The following is a 24,499-nucleotide window of genomic DNA, read 5'->3' as shown; positions in this document are numbered from 1 at the left end:
AACATTTGAAATGTGAATACATAAAATAGTCAATTAAAAAAATAGAACTAAAAAATTAAAAAATATATTAACTAATATTCAGTCTTTAACAGGAAATTCTGTCAGACATTAAGAACCAGATGACAAATTGAGGACATTATGTCCACAGTAAGTCAATCACAAAACACTGTAATGTCCTTGATTCTACTTGAGGATCTGAAGTAGCAGCAGAGAGTGGTGATGTGGAGGCACAAGACCAAGGAGAAACGAGGAGCTGAGAGGTGGTATAGTTCTAATCACGGAAGAGCTGGGACACAATCTCCCATTACCACTAACACTGCGTTCGTTATATATGCTTACTTCTTAACTATAGAACTAAGGTGGGGCTGGGTAGCAGATTAGGGGTAAAGCATAGGCTTAACTCTTATGAACCTCTGGGTTCAATCCTGAGTACCATCAAAGAAAGAAAAAGAGAGGCAAGAAGGAGGTGGGGTGGGAGAAGATGAAAAGTAGAGGAAAAAATAAAGATTGTCATATTTTAACACACACTGGAATAAACTATCTAGGTTGCAAGGCTAGGGATGTAGCTCAGGATGCACCTAATTATTTGGGATGCACTGGGTTCAATACCCAGAATAAGAAACAAACAAACAAACAAACAAAAACAGTAGCATGCATACCCAAGGAGTCGTGTGTATTCCAATGCCTAGACTTCACTGCTTCTTGCAGCGGGTCTAATTTCTGTCCCAAATCTATTGGTTCTCTGGTGAGCTTCCCGTTCAAATACTGGGCTTCTCGTTCAGATTGGGAAGGGTGGAGAGGGCGGGGGAGCTTGGACCCTGCAAACGGAATCTCTGTCTATTCTAGTAACCAGCCTTAAAACATACGATTAAATGCCACAAAGCAGGCTTTTAGAACTAAATATATTCACTTCACGGACCCCAACCCCCCCCCACCCACCCCCCAAAAATCCCTATAACTGAAACTAAGAATTGAAGCCAGCTGAGGGAAACATCCCCATCACTGTAAAATGCATCTCAGAAAAGTTGAAAATTGCACATCTAAGACTCCCGCGTACTGCTCTCCGCAGTTACATTCACCTCAAGTTAAACCTCCTGGCAGAGACGAAGCTGAGGCTCTGACCTGACACTAAAGCACACTAGGTGTGAAAACGACCTAGAGGGTGATGGCCGGGACCTCCGCACTGCGGGAAACCGGAAAGACCTTTACCGCGGATGCCGCGCGAGTCTTCCAGGAGGTTCTCTCCCGCACTCGCCCCGGCCCGCCATCGAACTGCGCCCCCGCGCTGCTGGAGCCCCGCCGCCGCCGCCCCGTCACGCAGCGAGCCTGGGCGCCGCCGGCGCTCACCTATCACCGCGCCCACCACATCGTTCTTCACCCCGAAGCAGAGCGGCGGTTCGCGGCGGCCCGCGGCCGTAGCCTCGGCGGCCCCGGCGGGCTCTCTCCAGCCGCCGCCCGCACCCCTGCTACCGACCCGGCCTCTCCGGTTCGTCTCCTCCGTTGCCGTCCGGTCGGCGCCCCGGGACCGGGTCGAGCTTCGCCGGGGAGCAACGCCCGAGGAGGAAGCGTTGGCTGCGGGTTCCCGCCTAGACATGGCTCTGAGGAGAGCCGCGCGTCGCACGTCGTTCCAGACTCAGCTGCCCAGGCCGCGGCGTCGGAAAAACTCCGCTGCCGCCCGCGAGCTCGCCCGCCAGTCCTCTGCGCGCTCATTGGCCGCCGCGCCTCAGGGGCGGGGCCTGGCTGGCCTGACCAATCGGCGCTTGCAGCCGAGCGGCCACCTGGACCCCTATTTGCCCGGCTAGTGTCTGGCTGGGAACATCAGCTTGAGGACAGCGCGTCTCGGTGCCACGGAAACGATCCCAACCGTGCCTCGAAATTCAGGTTCATGACGGGCTAATGTGCAGGCTTGAGATCTGGGGCAGGAGGGTCTGCGTGACAATTACTTTAAGATTCTATCTTGAAATAACTCGATGAAAGCGCTTGCCGAAGCGCAGGATACTCTATCTACACTCCCCAATACCTAAAGTTAAAAAAAAAAAAATAGCACTGCCTGAAGCACACCCAGCTTTGCAAGGATTTTGGAGCTGGACACACTCCTCCAGGCTTGGCCTAAGCTCCAGATCCTTTGCTGGGATTGGGATCCTCGAATTGTCAGACTAGATCACAGGTCAACCATCCATCAAACAGAGGACACTCAGAATCTTAGCACTGAATGTCTTGTAGGAGACACTGAGGAAAAACTGAAAGGTTGGGTCTATCCTGGGTTAAATAAATTACATCAAATTATATTATATAATACTATGTATACTAATATCTTTGAAGGTAGCCTTAATTCTCCTGCCTGGGAGTGGGCACTCAAGTGCTGGTCTTATAGATGAATTTCATGACACACAGATGTAGCAACAGTATCTCTTGATACAATACTCTCTGGGGGAATGTGAATAAAGCACCAAACTATCAAAGCATCTTGGACTTACACAGAAACATCGAGCAAAATAAAAAATAAGCCAATCACAAAACATGTCTTGACTGTGCTTGAGGATTTAAAGTAATACAAACAGCATAGAATGGGGGTGTGAACACGGGGGAGCCAGGAGAAGCCAGAAGTAGAGCAAATCTTAAATGTCCATGCAGACCCTGAAGTGGGTGGGTAACCGCCTTCAGAAGTGACTGCTGGTTTTGATGTGCTAACGTCACTGGATGTTTGTTGGGCCTGGATGTTCATGAGAGGTTTTGTTTAGCAGCTTTCTTGCAATGCCTTTGTCTGGTATTAGCATTGGGTAACGAACCTTTTCCAGAAACTAGAAGCAGAAAGCATTATATTCTACCTCCTCTGAGAAGGCCAAATTTGCCCGCCACAGATACTGAGCTGTTTGGGGAACTGGATTTTAAGCAATGGCCTCTTAGTTTAGTCTCTTCTACTATAACCAATGTACTGCTCTGGAGAAATGATAGGGATGCTGTCCACCGTCATGAGGGGAAAGCTGCTGGGTAAATTGGAAATCATGAAGACTCCTAGGAAGGAGAGGAGAAGAGAGGGAGAAAGTCGTGTAACAGCTTTCCTGCTTTTCTGTACTTTTCACAAAACAAATGCACTTTCTCTTCCAGATCTGTATCACTAAACCTTTTTTGGAAAAAGAAATTAAGAATCACCCTGTACTAATTCAATCCATGACGCGGTGGGTTTTCACTAAGCAAGGAGAGAGTCCTTCAGACTGAGAGGCTTTGGGGTCATCCACCTCCTACTTTCTCCCTCCAGATAGTGCAAAGGATGAAGACTAAAAAAAGTGGGGGGAGGGAACCACTCAACTCTAACCTACAGAGCCTTCGAAGGCGGTTTCTTTTCTCAGGCGGAAAGTTTACACTCACTTCTACTTTGCTCCGGTGTTCTCGGAGGGGTTACCTCTGGATGGAAGGTAGAAGTGAAGTAAGTGTACACGGACATGTGCACGCGCACACACACAAATACACATACAGGTGCACGTGTGTGTCATCTTTTGCCTCACCCACCTTTTGCTTCTTTCCTTCAAGGATGCTCAGGGACCAGGTTCTCTGAAAAGCTCCCAAGGCTGTCAAGACTCAGCGGCAGCTTAGTTGCATACTCAAATCCCATTTGCACCAGACTGCCATGGCTTGGAGCTGCCCATCCCTCTGTTGCTGTGGTGGACAGAGGAGTTGGACTTGTGAATCACCATGTAGATTCATGACTATTAAACCCTGTCTACAAGAAGAGCAAGCAGGGTGGTGCTCTTAGTGCTAGGCGTCTCTCCTGTCCCTTTATCAAGTTTTTTTTTTTTTTCAGAATATTTATCCAGAAGGGACATTGAAATTCATTAGAAGACTTTCTTGTATCGAGGGGTGTGTGTGTGTGTGTGTGTGTGTGTGTGTGTGTGTGTGTGTGTGAGTGTAAAATTCTGGGCATATGGTGTGTGTGTGTGGCTATGTGCATGTCCTAGTGGGCATGTGGAGATCAGAGGGCAACTTTTAGGAATAACTAGTGTCCTTCCCTGTAGGTTCTGGGGATCAAACGCAGGTGTCAAGCATGGGTGGGAAGTGCTTTGGTCCACTGAACCATGACACTTTACTAAAGATAGCCTGATGGGACATTCTTTTCTGCTCTCATCTTTTCTGTTGGTGTTCTATGGCTCTTTATCTAGATTGGTGTCACTTTCCCCTCATTTAGGGATTTTTTTTTCCTGCAATGATTTAATTGAAAACATTTCCATGCTTTTAGCATGGAATTCTTCACCATCTTTTGTACCCATGATTTTGGTTTTTTGTTTGTTTGTTTGTTTTGGGTTTTTTTTTTTTTTTTTTTTTTTTTTTTTTTTTTTTTTTTTTTGGTTTTTCGAGACAGGGTTTCTCTGTGTAGCCCTGGCTGTCCTGGAACTCACTCTGTAGACCAGGCTGGCCTCGAACTCAGAAATTCACCTGTCTCTGCTTCCCAAGTGCTGGGATTAAAGGCTTGCACCACCACACCCGGCTTGTACCCATGATTTTTAGATTTGCTCTTGCCTTCCCAAAGTGATAGACAGGGATGAACCATTCTGGCACATGATCTACATTGGCTCAAGCAGAGGGAATTGTAACTTCCGTGGCTGCAGTCCTTATCAGGGCCACAGGAGCCCTATGAAGAGTTTGCTGAAGCAATATTTCCGGCTATAATCTCCCCAGTATAATAATATGCCTATATTACCAAGCCAATGTGTATAGCTGAAGCTTTGTGGGTAGGCAGCCCTAATCCTTGCAGTAGGTTGCACTGGCACCGCATAGGAGTGAAGTCTCCACCAGGTTGGAGGAGGACCCAGAGTCTGCTTGTGTGATGGACTCAATAGAGATCTTGGCCAGGACCGTGGCTTCATATATTTGCAGTCTTTGCCTGTACAATGATGGGTAGGAAGAAAACCTAATAGGCATGCTGATCTCATTGGTGGGACAGATTGTGGGGCTTATGTCTTACTCTCAGTGTACTAGGGTTATTGGCCATGCAGGAGTGTTGGTAGGTACCTAGTCTGTACTGGGACAATAGGTGAGGCTGGAGCCTCCCAACCAAGCTTTGGTCACTAGGGAGGGTCACAGATGATGGCAAGGGCTCCCAACCATCACAGAGGGAAGATGAGATGGGAACTTACCAGAAACAGAGTACTCACTACACTATGGGCTGGACTGCAGCTACCAGAGCCTCTTAGTTCTTGCTGCACCTGCTGGACTAGGTCCTCTTGGTTAATTGGTGGTCCTAGGGGGATGAGTGTGGATGAGGCTTCCCAGGTGCAGATGAAATGGAAGTGCAAATAAAAAGGGCTAAAGCCAAGAATGGTGATGTCTTAGTTAGGGTTTTACTGCTGTGAGCAGACATTATGACCAAGGCAAGTCTTATAAAGGACAACATTTAATTGGGGCTGGCTTACAGGTTCAGAGGTTAAGTCCAGTATCATCAAGGCAGGAACATGGCAGCATCCAGGCAGGCATGGTGCAGGAGGAGCTGAGAGTTCTACATCTTCATCTGAAGGTTGCTAGCAGAATACTGGCTTCCAGGCAGCTAGGATGAGAGTCTTAAAGCCCACGCCCACAGTGACACACCTACTCCAACAAGGCCACACCTCCAAATAGTGTCCCTCCCCAAGCTAAGCATATACAAACCATCACAGATGAATTTTGAACGAGAATAGTCCCTATAAGATGATAGATTTGAATCCTTGGTCTCCAGATGGTGAAACTATTTGAAAAGGGTTAGGAAGTTTTTCCTTCTTCGAGGAGATGTGTCGCTGGGGGCAAGCTTTGAGGTTCCAAAAGACTAGGTTCATTCCCAGTTAGTTCTCTCTGCTTCCTGCCTTCTGGTTAATATCTGAATCTTTAGCTAGTGTCCTGGTGCCATGTCTGCCTGCCTCCTGCCATACTGTCTGCTGTGATGGCCACGGACTCACCCTCTGCATGGGTGAGCCCCAGTGAACTCTTGTATAATTTACCTTGGTCATGGTGTTTCATCACAGCGGTAGAAAAGTAACTGAGGCAGTTGAAGTGGCCTTATGTGGGCAGGTACTGTCTCCACTCACCTTTTCTTACAGATCTCTTCTCATATGCAGGATGGCTCTATACTAGGGGCCACATACACAGAATTCAGGGCTGGGGCAAAGCAGGGAAAGAGTCAAGTTAGAGAGGTATTTTTGTTCAAATATGTCACCATGTTGGTGATTTCTTGAAAGGACCAAGTTGACCATCCAGGTAAGGGATTCCTTCCCACTTCCACCTTGCTATCATCAGGGTTTAGGAAACTTTTCCCGTGGTATTTGATTGTACTGTTTCTTCTTTATCTATGCGGTGTCTCACCCCAGGGAGAGGACATCGAACTGACTCTGGTCTCTAAGCTCCTCCTCCTTTCAGCTCTCCTCGCTTCTCAGCAGCTCAGCAGCAGCAGCAGCAGCAGCAACAGCAGCAGCAGCAGTCTTTCAATTGCCACCCAAGTAAAGGGACTGAATCACATGACCAATGAAGATTCAACTGCCCATTCTTCTGGTTACGTTGTCTCTAAGAGTTATATTGATTAACATTACCCTTGATGCTGTGCCTGTGTGATAGAGAGAGTAGGGCCGTTTTCATGGGGAAGGTGATAACTCACAGGTAGGTACGTGTATGTACGCAGAGACCTAGAACACTCAGGACTGAGGCTGAGGAATCACATTAGGTAAACTCCTCTAGATAGTCCTACCCAGGATTCAGGACCAGGAACAGGGTAGCAGGCAAATGAGACCTCTAGCCCTCCATAGATTACAACCAACAGAGAGGGCCAGGAGTAGGAGGAGCAGGGTGAAGAGGCTGTTGGGTAAAGGGTAGTCAGGTAATATGACTGGAAGGTTCAGGGTGTGCATGGCTCCTGGGTCTCTGTGGGACACACTACTGAGAAGCACAAGCTTCTGAGTTTACAGACGGCAGAGTCGATGTGTTAGATCTACAAATATAGCCTATGAACAGTAGGCCTAAACTCAGCTGCACAGTGAGGTGAATGCAAGAGAGGAGACACAATGCGGCAAGCATAGGCCCTTGCCATTCTGAAAAGCTCCAGGGAAGAGGCATTTGGGAGAAACAGACTTCTTAGATTATAAACTCATGTCCGTTCCCCCCACCCCGCCTCCCCAAAAGGTGAGTTGTCTGAACTATCCTGTAACACAAAAGCCTCAGAATGGTTAGAGGAGAAACAGACCACAGACAGACCGGAAATGGTGATGCAATAAGATAGGTCAAGAAAGTAGGGTTCAAGCCGGGTGTGGTGGCACACGCCTTTAATCCCAGCACTTGGGAGGCAGAGGCAGGCGAATTTCTGAGTTCGAGGCCAGCCTGGTCTACAAAGTGAGTTCGAGGACAGCTAGGGCTACACAGAGAAACCCTGTCTCGAAAAACCACAAGAAAGAAAGAGAGAGAGAGAGAGAGAGAGAGAGAGAGAGAGAGAGAGAGAGAGAAAGAGAAAGGTTCAGACATGGTTGTTAGACCAACGTGAGACAGATCATAGAAGACATTAAAAAAAACCAACCAAACAAACAAAAAACACCATGCCCTGGGGTTGGAGAGATGGCTCAGTGGTTAAGAACACTGACTGCTCTTCCAAAGGTCCTGAGTTCAATTCCCAGCAACCACATGGTGGCTCACAACCATCTGTAATGGGATCTGACACCCTCTTCTGGTGTCTGAAGACAGCAACAATGTACTTACATATATAAAATAAATAAATCTTAAACAAAACAAAAGAAAACCACAACCCATGTCCATGCCCTTATGTTTAAGAACATGCAAAGTGGTTTTGAATAACTGGCCTGAGATGGGGCCAAAGAGTCTAGATACCTCCTCATACCCTCATACACTAGATCCCATAGGCTACAAGATAGACTTTGGGCTTCTTCCTTCCCTTCCCTCGTGAACCCTGCAAGTCAGCCCAGGGTGCAGAACACAGGATGCAAAGGAGCTCACAGTCAAGTACCTCCCCTCTGCCTTTGTCCTTACCTACACACTGAGCATATCCCAAAGTGGAAGGTACAACCGGACAGAACAGGCCTGGAATGCAATTACCTACCAGATTGTTAGCACTTTGTAGTTCCCATTCCTCTACTTGCTTCTCTTCTACAAGGAAGTCAGGATAGAGAGTAGCTCCGCATCCCTCCCTACAGTGCCTGATGCCACAAGGAACCACACCAGATCAGTTCATCTTCCCTCTGGATCATAGACTTCATAGGACACTGAATCTCCTGCGTGAGCCCAACTAAGCAGGCAGTCTGCCCTCCACCCTGGGATCACCCACCCAAATGGGACTAAGCAGGGGAGAGAAGACCATGAAGGTGCTTGCTGTAAGGAGAAAGTAGGGGAGGATCTGCTGTAAGAACTTTTTTTTCCCCTCCAGGTTTGTGTCAGTTCCCTGAGAGAACTGTGCCCTGGGTGTCAAGAAGCCCAGACGAGCACAACCCTCCGTGGGCACAGTCCCAAGGAGAGTTACTACCGACAATAACCAAGTAATCAAAGGCTTGTAGGTTTGGCAGTAGCAGAGGCAGGAAGAAGTGGGTATTCTGGCAAAGATCATCTTGGTGTTCCAGCTAGAAGCAAAACCGCTCCAACCACAGCACAATCACTATGCAGTTGAAGGAAGTGAGCCCAAACCTGCACACCCATCTCTTTGTCCTCACAGAGACCTTTCCTATTCCTTCATCCACCCAAGAAGAAGGTGTGGCCTGAGTGTACCTGGGATCCTCTGCCAGGGTCCAAAATGAGGATGCTCTACCTACCTGGAACTTCCTCATTAGCCTTTATGCTGATAACTTCCCAGTCACCAACTTGGGTGATACCTGGAAGGAAGTCGGAAGAAAGCAGCTCCCTTTCCACTGGACACACATTCCATGGACTGCTGTGGTGAGGTGTAAATGCGTGTGGATTCAACAGAAGAGTAATGGAACTGCACATGAGAACATGGGTCCTGAGTTCAAATCCCAGCAACTACATGGTGGCTCACAACCACCTGTAATGTGATCTGATGGCCTCTTCTGGTGTGTCCGAAAACAGCTACAGTGTATGCGTATACTTAAAATAAATAAATTAAAAAAAAAAAAAGGTTTGCCCCATCTCCTGGGAGGATAAAGACCATTCTCAGCAATTAGACTGTCGTCATTCTGAAAACGTCAACGTCACTCTGAAGGGGCGCATAGTCATTGTGAAGGGCCCCAGGGGGACTCTGCCGAGGGACTTCAATCACATCAATGTGGAGCTGAGTCTTCTTGGAAAGAAAAAGAAAAGGCTCCAGGTTGACAAATGGTGGGGTAACAGAAAGGAACTGGCCACCGTCAGGACCGTCTGCAGTCATGTTCAGAACATGATCAAGGGTGTCACACTGGGCTTCCGATACAAGATGCGGTCTGTGTATGCTCACTTCCCCATCAACGTCGTAATCCAGGAGAATGGGTCTTTGGTTGAAATCCGAAATTTCTTGGGTGAAAAATCCATCCGCAGGGTTTGGATGAGGACAGGTGTTGCTTGTTCTGTCTCTCAAGCCCTGAAGGATGAGGTAATCCTTGAAGGAAATCATGCTGAACTTGTTTCAGATTCAGCAAGCCATAGCAGTTAAAAACAAGGATCTCGGGAAGTTTTTGGATGGCATCTATGTATCTGAGAAGGGAACCGTGCAGCAGGCTGACGAGTGAGGAGGCCTCGGTTTCCTGACTCCAGAAATGAGATCCTGACCACAAGTACAATTTGGGCTCTTTTGGGAGAATAAAAGATTTATATATTGAGAAAAAAAAAGAAAAAAGAAAAGAAGAAAAAGGTTGGTCACTTGAGAACTGTTCTATGATGTCTAGTAAATGCTCAGCTTTGAGACACAGCAGTCAGTGAGGGAGTCTAGAGTGGGTGTTTGGATGACTCCAGGCCAGTACAGAACGGTTGCTTACTTTCCATCTTTGCCTGAACACAGTACCATTTGTATATTGCATGCAGAACATATGGTAACCCATTCACTACTTTGGTGTCTGTCCCTCTTCCTTTTCATCTGAGGAGATATCTATCAACCTATCTATCTTACTTTCCTGTCACTGTGAGCAAATTACACGACAGAAGTAATTTGCATGAGAAGCGCTCTGCTTCCATCCCTGTTCAAAAATGGGAGCTGCCTCCAAATCAAGTTATTTGAGAGATGCTGGTTACTACAAAAGGTTGGACTTCCTCCACTGTATCTTTCCGTGGCCAACTGTCTCTTTCTCGAGTGTTTCTGACCGCCATACTGGGAGGAGACTAGAACCTGCATGCCCCAAGTAATGGGAGAGTATCCAAGTCATTTTAATTTCACACAATGAAAATTTCCATCAGATGAACAACGAATAAGCCTTCAAGAGGAACTGGCAGGAAAAGAGGCCAGGTTCTTTGGTTAATTAATGGGGTGTGCCTCTACATGCTGCATCTGGGTGTCGGTTGGCTACAGGAAATGCCTAGGCTTAGGGGCATTAGCCTGACTAAGGGGAGGAAGTGGCTGCACTAGCCCTGAAAGAGCATCTTCCCTCCTCTTTTGTTCACCTCTGAGACATCTCTACCAACTCTGCTATCCATGGTAGCCAGGACTCTAACTCCTCCCTTTTTTGGAGAGAGTTTTTTTTTTTTCAAAGATTTATTTATTATTATACATAAGTACACTGTAGCTGACTTCAGATATACCAGAAGAGGGCACCCGATCCCATTACAGATGGTTGTAAACCACCATGTGGTTGCTGGGACTTGAACTTAGGACCTTCAGAAGAGCAGTCAGTGCTCTTACTCACTGAGCCATTTCGCCAGCTCCTGGAGAGAGTTTTTAAGAGACCATTAAATTAGGCTGCACATAAACTCAGTATATAGACAAGGATGACCTTAAACTTATGGTCTTCACACATCAACTTCCTAAAGGCTGAAATTATAACTCTGTGCCTCCACAGGCAGTTGATTGTTTTTTGTTTGTTTGTTTGTTTGTTTTGTTTTTTTAAAATCTGGAACAGAGTGGCTTTATTCTGGATCCTGTCCCCCAAGCTAGCTGGAGTGCTAAAGTGAGAAGGGAGTCGTACAGACAGGCTGAGCAAAACTGTAGGGATAGCTAAGCCTCCACAGCCCGTCCATTAATGATGCGGATATGACGAATGATGTCCTGGATGGCTTGGGATGTGGTGCCCTGGCCTCCAATTGTTAGACCTAGTGGGGAAACCCCCACCCCATTCCCGATTCGGCGTGCACCCAAAAAATCACGAAGGACCATCTCTTGCTGTAATTACATGAGGACGTTTAATTACGGAGCTCCGGTCCGACATGCATCTCACACAGGAGATAACGGATGCCGGCCACGAGGCTCAAAAGCTAGGAGTTTTTATGGAGTAAGGGGCTTAGGGGTGTGGAATTCAGCATAGCGACACACTATTGGCTTATTCAAACATTAACAGAAGGATTACAGAGCAACAGGACTTTGTTCCTGTGGGCTGGGGGCTTATCTTTGTTCACATAGCAACCAGTAGATGTATGACTTTTACCTGGCGCCAAGGGGCAATAGACAGAGGAGAGGTTCCGGCCAGATGGTGGGGACTCAGACAAGATAGCCTTGCCTGCTTCCTTGAATTCTTTTCATCTTCACAGTTAAGATGTTCTTAGGAATGCCTTAACAACAGCCCTGCCCTGGCAGGCCTGGGGGCTGTTCTGCTTTGTTCCCAGTCCCAGGCCTGGGCAGTGGGCTCTTAAACAACTCACAAGCTACAATATTTTACCTTCCTTCACAATATCTGGGGTATGCATATTTTCATTGTCCATGGATGCTAAGACAGCTTTGCGGATGGAAGTGGCATAGGAGTGGAGCTTGAGGTGGTCTAGCATCATGCAACTTGCTAGCAGTGTGGCAGTCGGGTTAGCAATGTTCTTACTGGCAATACTTTTGCCTGTGTTCCTTGTAGCTGTCTCGAATACTGCATACACATGGCCATAGTTGGCCCCAGCCACAAGGCCTGGGCCTCCCACTAGCCCTGCACAGACGTTGTTGACAATGTTACCATAGAGATTAGGCATCACCATGACATCAAACTGCTGAGGCCGGGATACCAGCTGCGTTGTTGTGTTGTCTACAATCGTGCTGTCAAAGGTGATCTGAGGGTAGTGGGCTGCTACTTCCCTGCAGCAATGGAGGAAGAGTCCATCACCCAGTTTCATGATGTTGGCCTTGTGCACAGCCGTCACTTTCTTACACCCACTCTCCTGGGCCAGCTTGAAGCATATTCAGCAATGCGCAGGGACTTGGCTTTGGTGATAATCTTCAAGCTCTCCACCACTCCTGCTACGCTCTCATGCTCCAGGCTGCTGTACTCGCCTTCTGTGTTTTCCCGTACAATGAGGATGTCTATGTCCTTGTGCCGGGTCACCACTCCTGGCAGGCTCTTACAGTGGATGACGTTGGCATAGAGGTCTAGGCTGGTGCGAAGGATGTTGTTTCGGGATCTGTGGGATGGTGGCAGGTTATGATTTGTTTCGATGTTGCCCTTGAGGGCCACAAGGTTCCGGCGGATGGCCATGATGGCGTTGCGGATGTCCTCCTCATCAGCGTTGGATGGAGCTTACATGCACCTCTTCAAAGTCCACTGGAACACATGCCTGAATACAGACTTAACATGCAACATGAGCTCTGGGCCGATGCCATCCCCTGGGATCATAGTCACTGTATGCCGCCCACCATACTTAGCAGATGGAGGCGAGGAAATGCTCCTTCAGGAGGCCACATGGGCAGCCAGAACCTCCCAAGGACCGCAGAGGAGAGTTGGCTTGAGCCTTGCCTTTGCAGCACCGCCAGCAGCTATCGCCACCTTCAGCACCATGACGAAAAGTTCCACAGGCAGTTTAATGCCATCCTGAGGCACAAAGGGCGGAGCTTTGGGCATAGTGGGGAACCACTAAAGTAACTGACCTACATCCCTATCTTGCCCTACCTCCTCTTAACTAGAACCCCATAGCTAAGGCCTGAACATGTGGACACCAGCGGATGCAGAAGGCTCTTCTGAAATCGTGATGCTCCTCCTGGCTGACTACATAAATCTGTTGATTGACTGCTTTGATTCCCAAGACACACACACTTACCAGCCAACACTGAGACCTCATTGAGAGGAAGAACATGGTGTCACAGAGTCTAGCTTACCTTTCTAGCATATTCCCAATATATGGATGAGCACAGATCAATACCCAGATAGTGGTTAGAGCCCTTAGTAAACTGAACCGTGTGATTCTGTGTTCTTGTGGTGATGTGGTTGGATGAGCACGACACCTGTTCACCCGGGATGAGTCACATCTAGAAGAGTAGTCATTTCACTCTCGGCTATACTTTTGCTCCTTAGAGTCAATTTTTGAATCTGTGCTGTAAACAGAATCACATGGATTTTGTTCCACTCAACCTGTGAACAGGGAGGTGAACACAGGTTCTTGGGTTTAGGACTGTGGTGGTAGTCACGACAAGGTTTGCGATCTCTGTCGCTTTGAATTCTTCCAGGTCTATTCTGGAATGCACCAATTCTGACCCAGCTTCAGAGACTGCAGCTCTGTGCAGGGGCTGTAGGCTCATGACCATAATAATTACTTGGAAAAATCTACCTTAAAAAGAATAAACTCCTAGTCTTCACTTCTAGCAGGAGGCTCAAGCCATAGTAAGAGAATACAAGACAACCAGTATTTACACAACTGTATCTAATGAGTGTCATAAGGAAGTGATTCTAAGGGGCTAGAGAGATGGCTCACACTTCCAGAGGACCCAGGTTCAATTCCCAGCACCCACACGGCAGCTCGCAACTGTCTGTAACTCCTGTTCCAGGGGATCCATCACCCACACAGACATACATGAAGATAAACCATCAATACAAACAAAAATAAGTAAATAAATCATTACAAAGAAAAATCTTAAAAAAAAAAAAAAAAAGAAGAAGAGAAATGAAAGCCATTCCAGAGTATGTACTGATCTCCTCTTTTTTGATTGGAGCTACAGTTTAGAGATAAGGAAACAATGTGAGGTCCAGATTATATTGAGTTTGTTTGCATAGGTCTTTGCTTTGCCCACCCAATCAGGTCTTCGGTAACTATGATGGACAGGCATAAGTGGCTAAGCTTCTGGGTGTGACACCTTTCTCCTTCCTTCCTTCTTTCCTTCCTTCCTTCCTTCTTTCCTTCCTTCCTTCCTTTCCTCTTGCCTCCCCTTTTCTTTATATCTTTCTCTCTTTTGTTTTTAAAGGTGTGCACTACCATGCTCAGATTAATTTTGTTTTTTAGATTTATTTACTTATTTAATGTATATGAATGCTGTCTGCATGTACAGCTGCCTGCCAGCAGAGGGCATCAGATTCCCATTTATAGATGGTTGTGAGTGTGCACACCTTTTAATCCTAGCTTGTGAGGAGGCACAGTCAGGGGGATCTCTATAAGTCGGAGGCCAGCCATATCAAGTTTCATGGCAGCCAAGGCTACATAATGAGGCCCTGTCTTCAAACAAACCAAAACAAATCAAAACAGCAGTTTGTCAAGTCAAAGACTGCATATGCCGGGTGGTGGTGGCGCACACCTTTAATCCCAGCACTTGGGAGGCAGAGGCAGGTGTATTTCTGAGTTTGAGGCCAGCCTGGTCTACAAAGTGAGTTCCAGGACAGCCAGGGCTACAGAGAGAAACCCTGTCTCAAAAAAAACCAAAACATAAAAAGACTCCATATTCATGTATTATGTCTTGCTTTCCCAAAAGACCTGAAGCTGGGTTCTTGGAAAAGAAATTAAGTATTTATTTTCCACATGTTCTCTGAGTCAATGGCCAAGTCAGGCAACCCTTTCTGTCAGGCCTTAAAGTCAGGGTTCCCTAAGCTATGCCGTAACATGGCAAAGAATTTTCATAACAACCAGCTCTTGGGAGATTAATACCTTCTAAGGGGGTGCCTCCATGTCCCCAATATCTTCACTGAGGCTCATATTTCAAGATCTCAGCTCCTTAATATTTTCTTTTTTTTTTTTTTTTTTTTTTTTTTTTTTTTTTTTTTTTTTTTTGGTTTTTACGAGACAGGGTTTCTCTGTATAGCCCTGGCTGTCCTGGAGCTNCACTTTGTAGACCAGGCTGGCCTCGAACTCAGAAATCCACCTGCCTCTGCCTCCCGAGTGCTGGGATTAAAGGCGTGCGCCACCACGCCCGGCAATATTTTCATATCTTTATTTGTTACATTGACTGTGGGGAAACATGCTAAAGGATAGAAGGCCTCTGTAGAAGAAAGCTGAGGAGACACTCACATGAAAAGACAAACTCTCTGTAGATAACTGAGCACTAAGGAAGAAAAGACCCCCAGCCCACTGTGCCCCTGGGGCTGGCATTGTCTATGCCTTCCTGAATCAGGCCTGAGCTGGTAACTTTCTAGGTCCTCTTCTTCATGAGTTAACACATGACACAATAAGGGTCTTTACTATTCAAATGTGTTAGCCACTATAACACTGGCATCACAGGAGGGATAATCTACATCAGAAAATGAAAGGGTGTCATGTCATCGTCTTTGTGGGCTGACTCTAAGGGCATCACTCCCTCCTTCTGCCTGTGCAGATCAGTGGAGATGACACAGTGGAGGGGAGCGAGGTGTAGAAGCTAGTGTCCATTTACCAGGGTGTCAAAGTGTTCTGAGGAGACTCTGAGGAGACGGTAGAATTCTGCCATGTAAACATAATACTTATTTTAAATTGTTTTATCTAGGTATTTATTTATTGAGACAGAATCTTTGTATGTAACTTGACTGTTCTAGACTCAACATGTAGAACAGGCTGGGCTTAGACTAACATAGACACGCCTGTCTCTGCCTCCAGTTGCTGGGATTAAAGATGTGGATCATAGCCAGGAGTGGTGGCGCATGCCTTTAATCCCAGCACTTGGGAGGCAGAGGCAGATGGATTTCTGAGTTCAAGGCCAGCCTGGTCTACAAAGTGAGTTCTAGGACAGCCAGGACTATACAGAGAAAACCTGTCTCGAAAAAAACAAACAAACAAACAAACAAAAAGATGTGGATCACAGCACTAAGCACCATTTTATATTTAGTATTTTTTAAATTACATGTATGTGTGTGTGCAGACGTTCATAGAGGGCAGAAGAGGGCACCAGATCCCTCCAAAACTGCAGTTAGAGGAAGAGCAAGAAGCATTCTTAGATGCCTGGCGTGGTGGCACAGGCCTTTAATCCCAGCACTCGGGAGGCAGAGGCAGGTGGATTTCTGAGTTTGAGGCCAGCCTGGTCTACAAAGTAAGTTCCAGGACAGCCAGGGCTATACAGAGAAACCCTGTCTGGGGAAAAAAAAAAAGTGAAATGATTATAGAACTCCTGTAAGGACCGAGTCTGCGGTGACCTGACTCAGAGGAACCTCTGCATGGTCATTTCTCCTCAAGGGACATAAGCATCAAGTTTCATGAGTACCCCCAAGAGCATACAGAGCAGAACCCTAGGTCACAATGTGTTCTTAGCACTGGGGGCTCTCAGGGAAGACCGGAAGAGGTCTTGATGAAGAAGGGTTCCATGGGATACCTCTAAAATGAACAAGGTCCAGCTATTACCCAGTCAAGGCCTGGCCAAAAGCAGGAACAGAATGTTAGAAAATTCCAGAATCCTTAGAAAAGTCAAGACAAACTACTCTTTGGAGAAACAATATTAAGAGGCCCATGGCTCTAAATGGGCATCCTTCTGGGGAGAAAGTATGGCTGTAAGTAGCCACAGTGTCGCCCTGAAAGGCACAGACCCTTCTATTTCTGATTCTCCGAGGTTTTCAGGGGCGGGGGGAGTGTGGTCAGGCTCCAAACCATGTGACCATGTATGCGCTCTGTCGAGTGCTTTGCTGTGCTTTCAAGCAGATGAGTATTCTGGGCCATCTTTGCTACCCACCTTTGCTCTAGAACCCCCGAGAGCCCAGCCAAACATCACCTACTAGAGAACAAAACTGACTGGTCTCTGGCAGTGTTCCGACCATGACATCTATCAACCATTATAAAGTGCGTGAATGAGCAAAAGTACACGCTGTACAGATATTAAAAGGTCAAAACAAAACACCTCCTTTTGTTGTAATTGAAAAACATGAATTAACAGCCTGGGGGGGGGTGCATGTCTTTAATCCCAGCACCTGGGAGACAGAGGCAGGCAGATCTCTGAGTTTGAGGCCAGCCTGGTCTACAGAGTGAATTTCAAGATTGCTAGGGCTACACAGAGAAACCCAGTCTTGAAAAATTGAGATAGATAGATAGAACTACTGTATGAAATAGGAAGCCAGAAAAGAGGTAGTCGATGTGCCCCATCCATGAAAGAACTGTAGTCCTCCCTCATCAACACATGGGGATGGAAGGGACAAAGCCTATACCTAAATAGCTCCCCACACACTTGCACTCAGTTTCACTAGTTTCCTCTGTACCTGCCAGTTGTTTATGGCATATATAATGTGGAAGACATCTGCACCTGCCAGGTGTTTATAGTGTTTATACCATGGAAGACACCTACACCTGCCAGGTATTTATGGTGTATATAGCATGGAAGACACCTGCACCTGCCAGGAGTTTATGGTATATATAATGTGGAAGACACCTGCACCTGCCAGTTATTTATACTGCATGTAGCATGGAAGACACCTACACCTGCCAGGTGTTTATAGTGTATATAGCATGGAAGACACCTGCACCTGCCAAGTGTTTATGGCATATAGAACATGGAAGACACCTGCACCTGCCAGGTGTCTATGACATATATAACATGAAAGATACCTTGTGAATCTTGTCACTTTCTGAACCTTGTGAAGTTCCTTAGCTCCCAGAGGATTGCCAGCCACACTCAGCTGCGGATCCTAAGATTCTTGCTATACAATAGTTTTTGTTTTCTGCAGTATAGTGGGGCAGGGATGTAGCTGAGTAGTAGAGTTCTCTAGCAGGGGATGTCACAATTTTCCAGGCCTTAGCAACCAGGCAGCGGGAAGCTCAGTGGGAGATATTTCCAACAAACTGTCCTCAACCTAACAGGAGCTCTTCCAGAGAGATAGAAACCCAGAGGGGTTTGGGTATGTGGGTGACATGAGGGTCAGGCTAAAATGAATCTGGTTTGGAACAATACTTGAGCATCCTTAGATCTTCCTGGCCAGACATTCCAGCCTGGAGGATGTGTCAGGTTCAGTGAGAGCATGTCTGGAAACAGAGAACAGGAAAAGAGAGTTGGAGAAAGATGCTGATGTTGAACGGCTACACATCCCTAGGTGTTGTGAAAACTATTCTCTCTGCTTCCTGCCCCAACACAAGGAGTTAAGATTAGACTGAGAAGCAAGACAATGAAGAATAAAACTTAGAGAAAACAGATCTCTCACAGTATCCTGCTGCAAGAACTGTAACCTGTTCTGACCAGTCCGTCCCTCCCGAGATAACAGGAGACACAAGTATTGGAAGTCTCCGTTGTAGTTGCTTGGTTTGGGTTGGGTACAAGAGTTTAAGGCTACAGAGAAAATGAGGGCGAAATAGTCTCATGACCTCCACCTTCCTCTCAATCAAACTCAAACCCAGACAGCTGGAGGTTAAAACAATTGGCACTCCTGCGCCCCTCCCCGCCCCCCAAGCCTATCAAAGAGTGGGAGCATTTTAACTCTCTGGGGGCTGGCATGGGCTTAGCAAGTAAGGTACAGTGATATTATCTACCTGGGATGCTAGGATTCAAAAAACAAAAAAACAAAACAAAAATAACAAAACAAACAAAAAACTCTGCCCCCAAAAGGAAAGGAAATCACAAATTAACTGTCGTCCTGATGAATATGGTCAGGGATGTTGTCTTCCTCACAGATCTTTGAAAAACTGATGTGGACAAACAACACTTGTGGCTAGCCCCAGCTCCCTAAGGGAATCTGAAAATACAGAGACAGGGTGTGTGTGTGTGTGGTAGTGGTGGTGGTGGGGTAACATATGGCTTGTTAAGTAAAAGTAACTTCAGCTGGGAGCATCTCCAGAGAACAGCTCAAGCAAATGTATGGACCTGTGGAAAGCTGTTCCGTATTTCCAGTGGGCAGGCAGGCTTGTCAGCACTACTGACAGAAACAGAGCAGCCCTCGGGACAGGGAATGACAACCAGTGAGACATACAAACCTTGACAGACATCATTGTATTAGGTTTAAAACGATTTTTTTTTTTTAAAAAAAAAACCTTAATCAGGAATTAATTCCACTTAAAGAAGAAATGACACAGGATTAGGAACTCTGAAATAAATAAAATCTGTCAATGTTTGTTATGTTTGTTTCAAAACCCACTTCTGTCTTTTAGATGAAAACACGAATCAGTGTTGTAAAGGATTTCTAAGGTTAACAATTCAGACAGCAGACAAGGCACACTCTACAGACTCTAGTAGCCTACCTTGGGCTATATCTTTGAAAGTAACACGGAATTAAGTAGAGCACAGGAGGAGATTCCAATTAAGCCACCAAATCAAATTCTTTGTGTCAGCAGTATCCTGGGCAGGGCCTAGAATATTACAGTCTGAAGACCTGGTAGAGGACCTTTGTTAGTGTTGGCAGACCCAGCCCACCCACTTGCGCTGTGCGCGCCTTGCTGGGGGTGGGGTTGGGGGGGCGCCAGCGTGGCATAGAAGGGGCGGGGCCAGGCTGGGCAGCTTTGAAAAGCGAGACCAGACCAGCTGCCAAGCAGCGCCCCGTCCTCCTGCTTGCAGTATGGCATCCCACACGGCTGATGCTGACGCCAAGTCAGACCCTGACTCTCAGAAGCTGCTCAACGTCCTGCCTGTGTCCCTGCGACTTCGCACGCGGCCCTGGTGGTTCCCAATTCAGGAAGTCAGCAATCCTCTGGTGCTCTACATGGAAGCCTGGGTGGCAGAAAGGGTCATAGGTGAGCTCACCCCAGGCGGGGGTCTGGGTTAGCTCTCTGTATCCTTTTAGGGGCAGCAAAGGTTTGGGTTAGTTAGTTCTCTCTGTACTCTGCTAGGGGCAGCAAGTCCATGCCCCATCCCTCAGTCTAATCTGCCCTTCAAAGACTGCGCCTTCCCATCTGAAGCCATTCTACGGCTTAGACTTAGAGTCTCTTCCTCACCTGTTTAGGCACAGACCAAGCAGAAATCTCAGAAATAGAGTGGATGTGCCAAGCCCTGCTGACAGTGGACTCAGTCAACTCTGGGAACCTAGTTGAAATCACCATCTTTGGACAACCCCGTGCACAGACGCGAATGAAAAATATTCTCTTGAATATGGCGGCCTGGCACAAAGGAAACGAAGTCCAAAGAGGTAAGGGACTTTGACAACCCACTTGTGGAGTAAGCCGCGGGAGAGTCTCACAATTTCAGTTTTCAAACACCAGGAAACTACATTGTCCCTGGGTAGCCCTTTCCAAAGCCCTTAAATGGCAGGAAGGTAGGGAAAGAAAGACGGACACACCCAAGGCCCATTAACCCCTCTGCTCAGCCATAGGCACCAGTCTTCCTAGATTCCAGGTCCAGAAGTCCTTCTCTTTAAAACTCTGCTCCCCTCCCACCTGACTGTTGGTGTTGATCCTTTTCCAGCTGCGAAGGTGAAAGAAGTTGAAGAGTTCTTGAAAATTCGTGCCTCCTCAATCCTAAGCAAGTTTAGTAAGAAAGGGCTAAAACTGGCTGGCTTTCCGCTTCCGCCGGAGGGAAGAGAAACACCGATGGAGTCTTAAATCACTACACGTATTTTCTTACCTGCCTTCACGAGCACCTCCTGTTTATTTTTCTTTGCAAATAGCAATTTGTAGAACTATTCCAATATAAAAAAAAATTTTTTTTTTGGTATGTTGTTGGTTTGGTCACATACAGTAAAATTTATAAACACTTGACTATTCAGTTGATGGTTCGGGAGTGTGTAGGTTGTATTCCTACGGTTTCTAACAACACCTCAGTCCGGCCCTCAAGAATGGCACAGTTGACTTAAAAGTGGGCCCTAACTCCTGTGTTAAACAAATTATTATTTTTTGTTTTGTTTTGTTTTTTCGAGATAGGGTTTCTCTCTGTATAGCCCTGGCTGCCCTGGAACTCACTTTGTAGACCAGGCTGGCCTCGAACTCAAAAATCCACCTGCCTCTGCCTCCCAAGTGCTGGGATTAAAGGCGTGCGCCACCACGCCTGGCCCAAGCAAATTATTTTAAATTACCCAGTAGTTTGGGAAAAGGGCATCATTAAAATGTCAACTCTTGATCCTTTTGTCCTTCCTTATTGAGACAGAATATCTATGTCGCTCTGACCGTCCTGGAGTCTCCTATTTAGACCAGGCTGGCCTTGAACTCCGATCTACCTGCTTCTGCCTCCCAAGTTCTGTGATAGAGGTGTGCTCCACCATTTCTGGCTACCCTTTTGTACTATTTAACCTACTCCAGTTAAGGCAGTAGTCTCAACCTGGGATCACAATATATTCCTGTATATCGGATATTTACATTACAATTCAGAAGAGTGGTCAAGTTATGAAGTAGCAACGAGATGTACGATTGGAAATCAACACAACGTGAAATGTATTAAAGGGCCGAAGCATTAGAAAGAGTGGGAACCATTGATTTATAGTGTGCAAGAATTCACTTGGGAGCCGGGCAGTGGTGGTGCAATGCCTTTGATCCCAGCTCACGAGGCAGAGGCAGGTGGATCCCTTGAATTTAAGGCCAGCCAGAATTATGGAGAATCCCTGTACCAGGAAGGGGGTTGGACAGGAGAATTCACTTTGGAAGGGCCTCAAAACAATATCCTGGGCCCCTTCTCCATTGATTCCCCGTGAGAGGATACATTAATTTGCACCTCTAACATGCTCAGGATGCTGAAACACGACTTTGGGGCAATCATTTCTGCTCAAGGTTGCTAAGCTGTTACCATGCTTCCTGTCACCCGGGCCCCACCCACCCATGTGCCAGCAGAGGAGCTCCGGTTTTCTCACAGAAATTTGTCATACTTTTTTTTTTCTGGTGTGAACTTTATTAAAAAAAAAGTCAATACCGTTTAAGCAGATTGATTAATCATCATTAGCAGAATTATGATTAGGCTCATGCATAAAACTTAAAACTTTTTAGTAACTTCTGGACAAAATTCTGTGTTTCTACCAGAATTTGTATTTATTAGCCTATACTTGAGCCCCCAAACTCAGGACCACAGGCTGTGAGTAGCATATTTTCAGATAAAGCTTTGCTGTTTTTATTTATTTATGTGTAAGGGTTGTTTTGCCTGTATATATCTGTATATATGTCTGTGCACCACATGTGTGTCTGGTGCCTGCAGAGGCCAGAAGAGAGCATCAGATCCCTCTGCAACTTCTATTACAGGCAATTGTTAGCTTCCATATGGGTGCTGGGAATCAAACTTGGGTCCTTGGAAGAGCAACCCGGTGCTCTTAATCACCAGGCCATGATTCCACTTCCCAGATAGAACCCGCCTCTCTTTTTTTCCTTCCACCCCGTCCCCCCTTCTCTCTCTGACAAAGGCTGGTTTTGGTTTTTTGTTTTTGTCGCTCTCTCAGAGACCCCAGAAGAGGGCATCAGATCCCATTAACAGATGTTTGTGAGCCACTCTGTGGTTGCTGGGAATTGAACTCCTGGCCTCTGGAAGAGCAGTCAGTGCTCTTAACCTCTGAGCCATCTCTCCAGCCCCAGAGCCTTTCAAAAGGGGCTAGAGTGGTGGCTCAGCAGATACAAGCACAAGTCTCAGGAAAAAGGGATGCAATGAATATAAAATTAAGTCATATCATCACTATACCTGTAAACATGCACTCCGAAAGAAAACGTGAACAAAGGTGTGAACCTGGGGAAGATCACGTGATGACCTGAGTTGACCCAGACACCAAAGCAGTGACAATTCCATTTTGGACTTTTAACTCTGTAATTACAGGGATTCATTTCTGTTGTTTAAACTAACTGGGTTATTTTGTTGTGATAGCCCAAAGAAGTTAACACATTTAACAGATCTGTGCTGGATTCTCTTCTCATCCATTTGCCAATATTCTGTGCATGTGCACCCATATATATATATATATATATATATATATATATATATATATATATATATATATATATGCATAGAGACTTGCAAGGAGAGTCCTGAGGTTAACTCTGATGTCTGCTTCAATCTCTGTACTTTTATGTTTTTGTTTGTTTGTGGTTTTCAAGACTGGCTTTCTTTGTGTACCCTTGATTGTCCTGGAATCTTCTCTTTCAATCTGTGTGGCCAGTGAACTCACCTGCCCCTGCCTCCTGGAGTGTTGGAATTAAAGGTATGGGTCTCCTTAGGGAGTGGCCTATGTGGCCTTGGATGTCGGGAACTTGCTATGTAAACCAGGCTGGCCTCAAGCTTTGAGATCTTCCTGCCTCTGTCTCCTAAACCTGAGATTAAAGGAGGGGCCACCACACCATGCTTCATTGTATTTTTTTGAGACAGGGTCTTTTGCTGAACCTAGACCTCACCTATTAGGCTAATTAGTCCAGCTGGCAAGCACCAAGACTCCTCTATTCTCTGCATTCTCAACACTAGGGTTACATACAGGTGTGGCGTGGGTGCCTGGCTTTTTAATCAAATGCTGGAAGAAAAAACCCAGTTCTGTTTTTGTAGCAAGTTCTATGCCTACTGGCTGCCCCCCACCCCCACCCCAGCCTCCTTTGATTAGTCTCTCCCTCCCAGGTGCGGGGAGGAGGCTAGGAGATTGAAATGTACTCTGCCTGCAACTTGATAAATGGCAAAGAATGACCTTAAATTCCAACTCCTCGAACCTCTACCTCCCCAGTTCTGGGATGAGGAGTGTGGCCCACCATTCCTGTTCTGCCCTGAATATATTGAAAACTGGCAGGAGAATGCTCTGACATTCTCTTCTTCACACTTAAGGGCCAATGTAGATTATGCATTAGCATTATGCCAAGCACCTAATCTGGGTGCTTGGGACCTAAGCAGTTGGCTCAGCAACATTAGGGAGGGAATAGAACAGAAGCAACAACTCCATGATGCAGGCCTAGCTGTGCCTGCACTTTGTTTTACACCTGCTGTAGCGGGGCGGGGGGCAAGGGCTCGGCACATATGACGGCACCTGTGGGGTTGGCTGAAGACAACCCCAGAGCCGTTTCTTTCTCTCTGTGGGCTCGGATACAGGTCCTTATGCTTGGCTGGCAAGCTCTTCAGCTGCTGAGCCATCTTACCAGACCCTCTTTTTGTTTCTGAGCATGTGCAAAGATTTTTATTTGACCAAAATAACCTGTAGTGGAGGAACTAGTAAGAAAATATCATCAGTTTGAAGATGCGAAGAGCCGAGAGAGACATGGGCCACCAATATGCTAAAATGGATTTGCCAAACTGACCAACTACACACATGTACACACACACACACTTTTCTACTGCTACATTTTTCATGTAACTTATAGAGCTGCAAAACTCTTTTAAATCCAGTTGTGAGCCGGGCGTGGTGGCGCACGCCTTTAATCCCAGCACTCGGGAGGCAGAGGCAGGCGGATTTCTGAGTTCGAGGCCAGCCTGGTCTACAAAGTG

At 46.6% G+C, this 24,499-nt stretch overlaps 2 protein-coding genes and 2 pseudogenes across 3 annotated transcripts in view; 2 read left to right on the top strand and 2 right to left on the bottom strand.

Moving 5' to 3' along the window:
* The window catches only part of Ddx43 (DEAD-box helicase 43), a 28,234-nt gene extending 25,751 nt beyond the window's left edge, over positions 1 to 2,483 (bottom strand). For both annotated transcript variants that reach the window (XM_021172583.1, XM_021172584.1), the window contains exon 1: positions 1,348 to 2,483. In XM_021172583.1, coding sequence (XP_021028242.1) covers positions 1,348 to 1,594 — 247 coding nt within the window. In that variant the 5' untranslated portion in view covers positions 1,595 to 2,483. The remainder of the gene's footprint in view (positions 1 to 1,347) is intronic.
* A 2,502-nt stretch (positions 2,484 to 4,985) lies between these two features.
* LOC110302374 lies at positions 4,986 to 9,674 on the top strand (annotated as a pseudogene).
* Positions 9,675 to 11,089: 1,415 nt separating this feature from the next.
* On the bottom strand, positions 11,090 to 12,846 carry LOC110302373 (annotated as a pseudogene).
* Positions 12,847 to 19,643: 6,797 nt separating this feature from the next.
* Positions 19,644 to 20,788, top strand: Ooep (oocyte expressed protein). The gene is made up of 3 exons (XM_021173255.1): positions 19,644 to 19,872; positions 20,082 to 20,264; positions 20,540 to 20,788. The coding sequence occupies exons 1-3, from the start codon at positions 19,698 to 19,700 to the stop codon at positions 20,674 to 20,676; spliced, it is 495 nt and encodes a 164-aa protein (XP_021028914.1). The 5' UTR covers positions 19,644 to 19,697; the 3' UTR covers positions 20,677 to 20,788.
* Positions 20,789 to 24,499: the final 3,711 nt, after the last annotated feature.

This window comes from Mus caroli, chromosome 9 (assembly GCF_900094665.2).
Source record: "Mus caroli chromosome 9, CAROLI_EIJ_v1.1, whole genome shotgun sequence".
NCBI classification, from domain to species: domain Eukaryota; kingdom Metazoa; phylum Chordata; class Mammalia; order Rodentia; family Muridae; genus Mus; species Mus caroli.
Note: the sequence above shows the minus strand (reverse complement) of the source record. Positions and strands in the feature narration are given on the sequence as shown.

What these genes read in the sequence shown, in the direction of transcription:
- Ooep (XM_021173255.1), top strand. Translation starts at nt 19,698, where the DNA reads ATGGCATCCCACACGGCTGATGCTGACGCCAAGTCAGACCCTGACTCT. An exon ending in GGTGGCAGAAAGGGTCATAG is followed by an intron (nt 19,873 to 20,081) that starts GTGAGCTCACCC and finishes TCACCTGTTTAG; the next exon opens with GCACAGACCAAGCAGAAATC. An exon ending in AGGAAACGAAGTCCAAAGAG is followed by an intron (nt 20,265 to 20,539) that starts GTAAGGGACTTT and finishes ATCCTTTTCCAG; the next exon opens with CTGCGAAGGTGAAAGAAGTT.